Source organism: Symphalangus syndactylus, chromosome 15, assembly GCF_028878055.3.
Source record: "Symphalangus syndactylus isolate Jambi chromosome 15, NHGRI_mSymSyn1-v2.1_pri, whole genome shotgun sequence".
NCBI classification, from domain to species: Eukaryota; Metazoa; Chordata; class Mammalia; order Primates; family Hylobatidae; genus Symphalangus; species Symphalangus syndactylus.
The window spans coordinates 13,718,557-13,731,401 of record NC_072437.2 but is presented as its reverse complement, the minus strand read 5'-3'; the positions used below and the strand labels follow the sequence as shown (position 1 = coordinate 13,731,401).

Here is a 12,845-nt window from a genome sequence, read left to right as displayed (position 1 = left end):
AGCCTCCTTCTAATTCCCCCCTTAAAAAGAAGGGGGGAGCTCTTCCCTGAAAGAGCTAATTCCTGAGCAGAAGCTTATAGTTCTATGGGTTCTGCATATTTTAATCAAAATATTTTAAACAGTTGAGCACTCCTCTTTAAGGCTCTACTCCGCTACACAAAGGGTGAGCTCATAAGCAAATCTATGTAGATGTATATTAAGTGACCTGAAAAACAGGTTCTTTATGTCAGCAGCAAAGGCAGGCAGAGATTAGGCTGATAGGAGGACCAGTTTAATCACCTTCCTTAGAAGAGCACTTCTATTTGTCTAGTTTGCAATTAAGTATTTTAAGAATGAAGTTTTCATAAAACGTTAAAGAAATATCTTTCCTAAAAATTTTTGTATTAGGGTCTACAATCTGTATTTCCTTTTTCCCTGCCACTCCCATTCCTATGACGCATTACTGCAGTCACGGTGGGATCTCGAATAGTTTCCCATTAGGTGAACGCACTCTAAAACGTTGCCCAAAGTTTGGTGTCATACTGAAGCTCTCGGGAGCTACCTGGAAGATTTCAGAGGAAGGAAAGACAGCAAGGATTTAGTTGCTCCAGTTGCAATGCCCATCTGAAGGCAATTATCTCACTGATCCACCAACCGAAGGATGCACCTCAGTAAGTTTACAGACAAGAGGTTTTAAGATAAATCTACCAATTGTTCTTCAGCTGACTCTATGGAGAAACCATTCAAACACATAGTTTTTAGCTGGTCTCCAGGCCAATGGCTAATTCACCTGTCCACATACTTTAGCTTAAGTCAGAAGCCTTTGGAAATGCTGGAGTCATTTGCATTTCTTTGCATCGGCAGAACAAGTGTCAACAGCTTATGCTTTGTAAAAGATTTAGAACCAAGTGCTTAACAAATCATCTTAACCTCTAGCTCCTGTTTCTGGGGCTTGAAGCTGTAATTGCTGAGGTTAAGATGTGCAGTCCCTAGACACGTGATTCTCAAATAAATTCTCATCTGAAAACAAGGCTACCAAGCATGTTGTGAGGTATCGCTTTAGCTTGGTCTTTGTGCTCTGCCCGGCTCACTTGTCCTGTAGAACAACGACAGTCCATTACCTACAGTTTATCATCCTGACAAAATGTGAGGAATGTGGATGTGAAAGCACTAACAATTCCACCCCTGGTGCTTTGAGCTTTTTTCTCTCTATATTAAAACCGACAAGATTAACCCAAACGCAAACTGTGGAGCATAGTTCAAGGGGCTATTCAATCAGTGCTGAATGTGCATTTGTTTACCTACAAAAATAAGAATTTCAGACACAATGGAAGGCAGGCTGGCTTATATATGTTATTGAATGGACTGTTTAAACAGCACCGTCCATTGTAGTTTATTTTATCAATCTCTAACAGGTCTGTATTTATTCAGAGCCTGATTGTGGTGAAGCCCACGTATTATACGTTATCTGGATATTATCCAGCCATTCTTTTGTATCAAGCCAATTAGTATCAGGAATCCAGTATTATATAGGGAAAAAATTACATGGGAAAAGCAAAATGCTATGTTAACTAACTAGTATGTGATGCATAGGGAATGGTAACCCCAGACATAAGGCATTAGTACTCGAAATTTTCAACAAAGTCAGTGTAATGCATTGCAGAACACCATACCAATACAGATTTGCTCACATTAAAGTAAAATTAATTTTTTTAAAAAAAGAGCCCGCTACTTTACTTAGGCCAAAATATCCCTCTTGGGAAAAAATGTTCTACTGAAGTGTTAGTTAAAAACGGAAGCAAGGCATTACTGTTCTCTGCTGAATTAAAAAAAAAAAAAAAACTTTAAACAACCAAAATGGCTACAACGGACCCAACTCTACCAGAACATATCAAAGCAATGTGAATAACCTAACAGGGCAGCTACCGTTTCAGCACGCAGGACATCTTTCCATTATTACATACAGTCAGGGACGGGCGAGCCGACAATGTGATTAAAGTCGTTACGGAGACGCTGAATTTACAAAGGGTTTTCTGGACGCTGTATCCAAACAGCTGCTGCATGCTCCCTGTGTCGACCACCTGCTAAAAAAGCTGACCCCTGAATGAAACAAATCTAATTACTGATGGCGGCTTCATTACAAATGAATTGTTCCACAGTTCATAGGAACTGATGTGAAACTTCAATGCATTTGATTACCTTCCTGCCACATCATATTTACCGACTGAAACTTTCCCCTGGAAATAAATACAAAACTTGCCCAAGGAAAGCGACCCCCTGGCGTCAGGGGGTTGTATGCATTCTCAAAAACTTAGAGAGGGCTCTTTCCTATGGCTCCTACAGGGAGAAATCTTTCTGATCTCTGGAGCTAGCATTCAGCTGCAAAGGAGACCTTTTCCAGGGACACATGATCCAGTCATCCAGGCAAGCCGTTATCAGGAGAATTTTAAAAGAAATGCTGCTGGAGGACAAGACAGCAGCAGCAACCTCAACCGCGCAAACGGCAGGCTTCCGGAAACGCAGGGCCCTAGCAGGTCTGGACATAGCTGGAAAGACAGACTCATCTTCATCATCAGAATGGGGGGGGGCGGTAAATACCTGTCACCTCCCCCCCAGGACCCCCCACCTCGACACATTACAGAAAGAAGTTATTAATGTCTAAACCTTAGGTTGAAATAACTATTGTTCTACCTTTCTTTTTCTCCCAACTAGATATTTCTAATTCTCCTACCGGATACACACAAACTCATAGTTAATAACGCAAAGATAAAGATACACACACACCGAACTAAACGCTGAAGAGGCTAACGGAATTTTTTTCAACTAGATTTAAACAGAAATATTAAATCCTCATAAGAAAAAAAAAATCAGCCTCAAAGAGAGCCGGTCAGTGAAAGTGCAGAGTGGCTGGAGAAGGCGGCCTGGGGGAGGGGCGAGGCCTGGCGCTGCGCGATTCCGCATGGAAGAGTGACCTCTGGAGGCACCGGGCGGGCAGCGGCGCCGCGGGCTCCCCCCGACCGCCTCGCCCGCCCGCCCGCCTCTCCCGGACTCAGGGACCCGCTGCAGCGCGAGGTCCTAGCCCGGCTCCTTCCGGCACCACCTGGCGCCTCCCAAGCCGGCATCGATGCAAAGATGCCGCCGCCAGTACTTCATCAGCAAATACAATAATTTACATTAAAAATATAATCCATGCAAGAGCAGACTACATGGAAGGACGCTGAGCTAAGTAACTTCTCCGTATGAGCGGTGTTGAAAGTGCCTTCTAGCATCATACAAACATTTGTTTAAACCGATTTGTAACCGACGTTTTTGCCCATTTCATGAAGGGATTCTTGGTTAACATGTTAGTGAATTTGAAATTTGACACTTTTAAGAGAATGGACACTCCTTTAATTAAGACGTGATTTCTAAATCAATCCCCCATTTCTTTTCTCCTAAAACCAGGCCCAACTTGCTCAACTTCAATTAGGCCATTGATTTTGCTTCTGATCTCAAACGTTTTCTCCAGAAACCAGCTAATGTCTGCATACTTCTTCTCCAAGTTTCCCGAGACTACAATTCCATGATTCTGTAAAACATGTTTTGGCTGTGATTCGAAATAAGGGGATATACAGTACTGAATGCCCAGATGACTACGAGTTATGACCACACAGATTTAGGGATGGATGGGATTTTCTAAATTCTGAATGCACTCTGGTGGCCCAAACTGAAAGTTACTCTCCACAAGGCCTGGCTCGCTCCCGGCTATAGCGTCCGGTAAGAGCAAATCTGATCTTAAGGACCCCCTTCCTACCAGGGTACCGAGGGAGAAGGCTTCAGGAGCAGTGTCGACTGGGCAGGGCCTTAAGCTTTTATAGGATGTGCATTACAATCAGGTCGGCCATCGAGACCGCATACTCCGGAGCTACGGCTTATGAACGAAGCGGGAGGCCGAGGGGCGGCGGGCCCTCAGGGAGAAGCCTAAGGCCCGTCTCCCCCGCGCGGAGGAAAGGGCTCGACGCCCGAGTTCTCCTGCGAAGCAGGCGAGCTCCCCGCGCACCCTCGGGCTGGCGGCGCGGTGCCAAGGCGCCCCGGCTCCAGGGCTCTGCGGGCCGCGTAGCGACTCCAGGCTCCCCTCTCCAGGACGAACTCCGCTGCTCGCGTCCTGCCACCCCGGTCGCCCGCCCGCCCGCGGGCCCCGGACCACGCCGCCCGCGCTCCCCGCGAATGCAGCATCTCCGCCTCTCTCCAGAGCCCACCAGTCCCCGCGTGCCGGCCAGACTAGATTGTGGCCATGTCCTTCGTCCTCGAAAACAGGAGAGGGTCAGGTATCGCCATCGGACACCTTCCCGGACGTGACACCCGAGCCGATAGTAGCTTTTAGCGCCCGGGAGCGCTCGGGGGAGGAAAGGCAGGGAGACCGCCCCTTCCAGCGGCGCTCGGGTTGGAAAACCGAGCGAGGAGTCTCCACCTAGTGAAATGGGGTGGAGTTGGGGGTGGGGGACGTGGAACCGAGGTTCCAGAAACAGGCTCCGAGGCCCCGCGGACTGACCTCTCCTCCCGCCCGGGCGGCGCGGCGGACCCCGGGGCAGGGACATAGGGGGATCGCGGACGCCACTTACTTGGAGTTCGAGGAATTCCAATAGATAGGCTCTAAAACTATCGATTTGGAAATCGCAGTTCTGCATAAAACCATCAAAACTCCCCAGCAGTACTTCCACACGGAGTCCCTCCTCACAGCCATGGCGAAGCCACTCCCAGCTCCGCGCACTCCGGGCCAAGAAGGGACTGACGGGACGCAGGCTGGGACCCCCAATCCTCCAGGGCAGACTGGCGGGGAAGACGGCGTGCGCCTGCAGGCAGCTCCGGGGCGCGCTGCGCAGCTCCAGCGGTCGCCGGGCCAGATGCGCTCGCTCTCCGGGGCCCTCAGGGCGCGGGGCGGGAGCGCACGCGCGGGGCGCGGCGGCGCGGCGGACTCGGGGTTCCGGGGCGCCGCGCCGGACGCAGCTCGGACGGCCGACTCCCGTGCGGCTCCAGGGTGCCGGGCCGGCCGCGGCTGGCGGGTGGGCGCGGGGCGGCGGGGCGGGTGCGGGCTGGGACACAAAGACCCGGAGCGGAGACGACCGGCGCGGGCGGCGGGCGCTGCGCCCCGAGCGGGGCCGCCTGTGACTATAGATCCAGTGCAGCGGGCAGCGGCCCGAGCGCGCGGGCGCCGCGTCGGCGCGGTTCCATGTCCCGGAGCACCGAGCGGAGTAGGGCGCCTCCGGGCACACAGGAGCCTTCTCAGTCCGCGCGGCTCCCGGCCCCCAGGGCAGGCAAGAGGGAGCTCGGTCCCCGCCGCGGGCTCCGGACGCGCGCGGGCCTTTGTGTGCGGGGAGGGCGCCGGGACCCGCTGCCTGCGCAGCTCCTCGCTCCGGCCGGCGCCGCGGTCCCCGCCGAGGAGAGTCAGCGCGGCCGGCGCGCTGTCAGAGAGCTATAAACGCGGGGCCCCGCCCCGCCGCGCGAAGCCCATTGGCCCGCGGCTCAGCAACCGCGCGCTGGTTGGGCGGTCGGTCCGTCCGTCCGCCATCCCCGCCCGACATTGGGAGCTGCGAGGAGGGGCTCGGGCTGACAGGTGAGCCCCGCCCCCGGCTCCCGCGGGCGGTGGGAGTGGAGCAGACGCCGGGCAGGAGAAGTGATCAGCGCGTGCACAGGGCGCCCCCGGGGCGGCGAGAGGCCTTCTGGGCGCGGTGCAGACGTGGAAACAGCGACGGCCGAGTAGCGGGCCACCTGTCTCCGCGCCCGGGGGCGCCTTCCCCCTCGGCGGAATCAGAGGGCGCGGCTTTCCCTCGCGCGGTGCGGAAGGCAACGGGCTCGGCTCGGCATCCCCCCTCCGCAGATGCGGCGCTGCCCCGCGTGCAGGACTTGCACTCCGCGCGCACCCTTAGAGCTCCCGGCTTCTGCGCGCTTCTCCCGACGCCGCTCGGCGAGGGCTTCTCACTTGATTTTGGTACCAATCGCCTACGGCTCAGCTTCAGTCAGTGGGGCCAGGAATTGCAAGACGATTCCCGCGACGCGGCGCCGGAATTTGCAGCTCTAATCAGGGCCTGAGCGTCGTCGCCTCCCGCCTTCTCTTCGGGCGTCCCTCTTCCCTCCTGGCCTCCCGGGAAGGTGGCGCCCATGGAGCTTTCCCCGCGTGTCGCCGGCACAGGCACGACCGCGGGGACCGTCTCACTAGCCTCTAGGAGACACGCGCGCTTCCCAAAGTGACCAGAGATTTAGAGGGTGTGAGATGGAAAAGTCAAGGCATGTGCTTCTCACTCGGCGCCTGCAAGACCTCAGAGCAGAGCTGGCAGGAACTCCTCGCTACTTTCCCGGTCGAGCGCCGGTGCTGACGCTCGTCCGTGACTTCCACGGAGCCACAGCGCCCACTAGCGGCCAGCTTTGCTTCTCCGCATCTCGAGAGCTCCGCGGTCCACCGACCCGGATCCAGCATCCTGCAGCATCTAAACAAGTCACAGTTCCAAGGAAAATCTTTTTATATGTCCAACAGTAGGAAGAACGCGGTAGAAATAAGGCATAGTGCAAATGTACGATTCAGTATGAAAAATTAAAATATACTGTATGCCCACTTTTTTTTTAAATTTAATGTCGTCCACCCCAGGATTTATGTTTCAAACACAAACTGGGCAGTAATTCTACAAATGATGTATTTTTAAAACAAATTATCCACTACGCTAAATTTAAAACCGAAAATGCATATGGTAAAACACCTTGTTTTCTTTCACTCTTCTTTGTAACAATTTCTGAAGATTTTTATGGTACGTTGCTTTTAAGTATCCGTTTTTGAAACATTAGTCTTAAGTTAACGTGTACATCTCAATTGGAGTGGTAAACGCTTGTGAAGACTAGTTTAAGATCGAAAACACATTAAGGCATACAAAGTACTGCATACACTTACTCTTCCAAACAGATCTTTGAGAGCAAAAATCTTTCGTAATTTATTTTCATTTTAAATAAGCCTTCAAACTATATATATATATATATATAAATATATATATATATATATATAAAGTTTATTTTAAAAAGGCTCCACCACGGTATGACGATTTGAACAGCGGATTCCCAGGAAACACCAACAACCCAGGAAGGCGCAGGCACTATGACTCCTAACTTGACAAGGGTGAGAAAGGGCTAGTTTTTAATATGCTAAAATATCATTTAAGGAACTCATTGAAATTGAATATAAAGTTAGCTTAATGATCTTTTAAAAGAACACTGGGTACTCAGTACCTTTTGACGAACTTATATTGTGAAATTTAAATTGTGACCTCTTAGCTCACTACGTCCTTCTCTCCAAGTAAACTAGAGGAAATACAGGAAATTTGCATTGTCTGAAAATAAGCCAGCTTCCAAAAATAACATTTTCAGTAAATCAGATAGTCTCACATCCAAAGCGTTTTACCTTGGGACAAATGTAAATATACATTTTAAAATCGCTTCCTTTTCAAAACAAAGTGCATATTTGACTGAAAAGGAATCCTACACACACACACAAATCTATAGTATAAAGTGTGAGAATATACAGCTTAGTTTCAGTCAACAGAGATTCTATGTAGACAATGTGAAAACCATCAGCAGTAGCAGCTCACTTCGAAGATGTCAACATTCTACTATTTAACGGTAATTTTGGTAATTAAAAGCATCACCTCAAAGCCATTTATATCTACTATTGTATAACATGCCAGGCAAAAAGTATGTCATACTGGCATGCACAAGACAAAGTAGAATTTCCAAAGCATGCCAAACCAAGAACCAATCACATCAGTGTCGTATCTCTTGGTATTTGGACTTCATTTTACAATTATTGGGAAAACTTGGTTAATTTTTTTCTTTACCACACTTTGAATCATGATCAATGTATTTCTAGAAATCTATACTTTTAGCAGATGTATTTAAACCCTCATCAAATGAGATTTTATTTCAGCAGAGGAAGTTACTTCACTGTGTTCTAGAGTTAAGAAGTTTTGAAGGCCGGGCGAGGTGGCTCACGCCTGTAATCCCATCACTTTGAGAGGCCGAGGGCGGATCACGAGGTCAGGAGATCGAGACCATCCTGGCTAACACGGTGAAACCCCGTCTCTACTAAAAGTATAAAAAATTATCCGGACGTGTGTCGGGCGCCTGTAGTCCCAGCTACTCGGGAGGCTGAGACAGGAGAATGGCGTGAACCCAGGAGGCGGAGCTTGCAGTGAAGCCGAGTTCGCGCCACTGCACTCCAGCCTGGGTGACAGTGAAGACTCCGTCTCAAAAAAAAAAAAGTTTTGATAAGTCAAATAAGTAAGGATTCGGGAATTTCAAAGAATACCATAGTGAGTTATAAAAGTTAACACAAAGCTGAATAAATGTAAAATGAGATGACAGAAAATCGCAGCTTAAAGAGAGTGGAACCCCCCACCTCCAACCAAAAAAATGCATCTAAGTAGTTATGTTCCTACCCCTTTGAATTCCTAGACATGTTTTGGTCTTTAGAACTTACGATTGTTTCTTACAGTATTCCATCACTTCTAGGACATATTTCAAAAGATATATGTAACAGAACTTATACAAAAACAAAAGCTTATCTAAATAACATTACAGAAAAATAAATTTGATATGTGTTGACTAAGTGTTGTCCAAGCCATACATTTTCTATGTAGCTTGTAAGCCTTTCGCAAAATCATACCCTTTGTTTCCTGGCATTGTATGCTGTTTATTTCATACAAGTCACTGACGTTTTCAGCACTCTCTAGCAAATCATATTTTCCCCCATTTATCCTTGAGGGAAAGATGTGACAGGAGAAAATAAAACCCTTTCTTAAAATCAACTTTGCTAAACACCCTTCTCCCATCTGCTTCTGAAATTCAGATTGTTAAAACACTGAAACATTTTATATTAGTCTGTTTGTTTGGCAGGAAAAATATTACATTAGGCTCTTGGTCAAAAGAGAATCATTCTTCTCTCTAGGAAGTTTAGAGAAAACTCATACCTTATAGACTGTCACATATTCCTTACGGAAGAAAAATACTGTATTTTCCACTAGTATCCATTTTAATCTGAAGCTAAACCTCTCATTTCTTTTACAGCATTATTAATGTAAAAACAGCACACATGGAAATACGAATGGCTCCAACAAGCATGCACACCTGGCATGAAACTTCATCTCTTTATTTGCAAACCAAGTGTGGAGGACCGAACTCCACTCATCATTCCAAGCTGGATTAAGAGGTGTGGTGGATATAAAGGAGCAGATAATGGCTAGCTAGCTGTGCACTCTCTTGATTACATGATTAATTCTAATATTTAACCTCTCTAAACAGGATGTTTTTTTCAGACTGACTTGATACAGACACAGATGAAAATTTAAAAGTTAAATACTACTCTTATAAACATAAGGAAAACTTCTGACAATCGTAACAGATCTCGTCTTTTGGGTCCATAAAATCATTTTTTGCCTCCTCTTTATACTACTCAACAATAACAGCTTCAACAGCACTTAAAACCAGCTGCAATAATATATTATTTTGTTAACTCCTTATTCTACTTGTCACTTCTTTAATCCAAAGTGAAAACCTAGAAAATGAGAATCATCCAAGTGGTAAACAAACCCATTTTATTCTAACCCTAATAAGCCCAGGTTTGCTAATCAACAATTGTAGCAATCTTAGAAAACACACAATATTAAAAACATACGCCTTTGGCCGGGCATGGTGGCTCACACCTGTAATCCCAGCACTTTGCGAGACCGAGGTGAGTGCATCACGAGGTCAGGAGATTGAGACCATCCTGGCCAACATAGTGAAACCCCGTCTCTACTAAAAATATAAAAATTAGCCAGGCGTACTAGCGGGTGCCTGTAATCCCAGCTACTCAGGAGGCTGAGGCAGGAGAATCGCTTGAACCCGGAGGTGGGAGGTTGCACTGAGCCAAGATGGTTTCTTGCACCACTGCACTCCAGCCTGGGCAACAGAGCAAGAGACCATGCGGGGGGAGGCAAAAAACAGACAAAACAAATACACTTTTATAGCATTGATACAAAAACAGTGATGAGAGAAACAGCTGGATCACTGGAGTTACTATTCTCTAATGTACTGGCTCTTCAGAGATAGAGCAAAAAATAAAAATAGAAAAATAGAACTGTCGCAACATCGTGTGATCAACCACTGGAGGCTCAGAAAAAGATAAATCTTCAACTATGACTTCCAATTAAATTTTAATTTCTAAACCCAATGATGACTTAGGTATAAAAGCACTTATCATTCAATATGTGGAACACTTATATAGATGTAAAAGCAACCATTCTGATTTGTATTGCTTTGTAAAATCAGAAGAAAGTTCCAAAGAAATACTTAATGGAGTAAGAAGCTAGTTATTTCTCTCACACACAAACCCCTTAATTAGGTCTTCTGTATCCCCCACTTCCGCTGTTTGCCAGCACTGAATCAGTTACTCTAGAACCAATACTGGATGGATGGATGGATGGATGGATGGATGGATGGATGGATGGATAGATTAGGTAATACAATCCACTCATCTTAAGTATATCTACAAAGTGAACAGTGTAGTTTATCAGCAAATGCACATCTTCTAGATTACTGCACCACATTTTCCATCATCACGGGCAACTGAATGTTAAAAGCCAAAAACAAAGCAAGAGTAAACAAAAAACGTTACAAACAAAGATAGTGAAACAATCAAGACCACTATTAAATGGCAATTCAACAAATCAAAAAGTAGGGCCTATTGCTTGGGCTTCCACACTCCTTCTAGACTTCTAGGCTGAGGCCTTTTTTTACCTTCAGCAGTCCCTTGAGGTCATCTGATTAATAACACTGGTACTTGTTCACAAGGCTCCCCTGGAGGGGGAGGAGAGCCTCAAAAATTAAGATAGCCTGTCTTCAGTATTTCTCATGGCCATTAATACAAAACAGATGAATGGTTTTGGGTGTAAAGATGCAGAAAATTGAGACAACTGAAAACAGACGCTCTAATGGATAGAAATAGCTTTGGAGAAATGTCAGTGAAGTAACAGGCTCCTCATTCTAAAATGAGGCAGCAGAAATGATACATAGAGTTCAACAAGCCAGGATTCTATGCTTACTATACTTAGAAAATTGAAAAAAATACAAACCACTGAAAATTCTTAAGATACTGCTAAATCCAGGACAGGTGGTGATACAAAAAAAAAGCTATGGACACATACTAGCACAGTAAATGAATACGGAGATAACTTAGGGTAGAATAGTCTGATTCGCTGCATCTTCCTAGGAAACTGAAGTAGGTAAAATCTCATACTACAAACCCCTTCCCCAATTTAAAGCATTAAAGAGTCCTCACACCAAGCTAATTTAAAGGTTTAGTTTATACAATTGATAATTCTGCAAACCACAATATGTCAATAACTACATACTGTAATAAAAATAAACAAAGTCATAGTTAATTCTATAATGCATTAAGAATAACCTAAAAAAACAAATTGTGAATAAAGGCATATTTAATAAATTAGGGAACATCTTAACTTCTAATAGATTGGGGGAAATTTTTAAGTTTTCTATGTACACAAAGGCAGTGGGAACAAATGAAAAAAACAAATTACTACATTGTTGCAGCACATTAAAGACTGGATGGTGTATATTATTCACAATTACATCCTCTTTCCCATAGCCTGGCAGAGGAAAGTAGTTACCAAGCACAGGAACAATTTCAACATCTCACTGGTATCTCCAGCAGCAAGCAGATACTGCAGGATGTCATTAAGCAGCTTACTGTCACTTCACACCATATGTGGCAGTAAGAAACTTAAAAAAAAATTAAAAGGCACGCATAAGCTGATTTCAGATATTTTAAGTCCAGGCTACTCTCTTTAGATACAATGTTTTGAACACTTGTATATAACAGTTTTTAAATAAACATTTCCAAAAACTTGAATACAGAACTTAGGAACCATGAATCTGCACCAAAAAAAGTTACACTGAAAAAACAAACAAACAAACAAAAAAACAGAATCATGAAATAATTACAGCTAACCTATATTTAGAGATAAAATATTTTTTGGCAACGTATATCTTTAGGAAAATAAAATGTTTGATTTTAGAGTAGGTAGCATGTTTACTAAAAGTTCTCACTATATTTCATGCCTATTTAAAATTCTACCTTTAAAGATCTTTAAACTGATTTTATATTGTTCCTTACCACAATTAGACTCATTGAAGAGCTCAAAACTAAAGCATTTTTCTTAGCATGCACACACAAAATAATCTACCATTTAGTCATCTCATTAACTTACGTTTTCAATTTTTAAGAATAATCAAACTGTCTAAAAAATATTGGGCAAAAATAAAAATATTTTCTCTACTTGATGACATGTTTATGCATCTCAGGTAGCATTTTAGATCAATATCCTTTTCTTGAATGTTTTAATACCAGTATACTTAAACATATGTAAGAGTAAATGAGGCAGATTCTAGTGTATAATATGAAAGCCATCCATAAGATTCCACATGCAAAAAAAAAAAAAAAAACTTCATAAAGTTCTAATGTGTTTGTCCTAAAAATAAACGTGCAAGTACACTACACAATGAAACTGACTTGACCATCTTAGCCTTTTTTTGACAGTATAAAGCTAAGTTCTTTCTGATGGCCCACTCTGAAAATGATCTCAGATTCCATAATTTAAAAGCATTTTTCTAGCCTTTATTAAGTATAATTTGTGATAATACTTATATCCTAAAACAGAGGCACAGGTTTGAGAATTTAAATCTTCCGGGTTTTGTTAGTCTTTCTTAAAGGTAACGCTGATGCCATTTGCTCTATCAGCATAAAGTTGATATTTGTAAAAATAGCCATAAAATACTAATTCACAAGTATA

The 12,845-nt window shown here is 44.8% G+C and overlaps 1 protein-coding gene across 4 annotated transcripts in view; it reads right to left on the bottom strand.

Moving 5' to 3' along the window:
* Positions 1-5,408, bottom strand: part of EFNB2 (ephrin B2) — a 45,839-nt gene extending 40,431 nt beyond the window's left edge. For all 4 annotated transcript variants that reach the window (XM_055244545.2, XM_055244547.2, XM_055244546.2 and 1 more), the window contains exon 1: positions 4,581-5,408. In XM_055244545.2, coding sequence (XP_055100520.1) covers positions 4,581-4,702 — 122 coding nt within the window. In that variant the 5' untranslated portion in view covers positions 4,703-5,408. The remainder of the gene's footprint in view (positions 1-4,580) is intronic.
* Between the last annotated feature and the right edge of the window lie 7,437 nt (positions 5,409-12,845).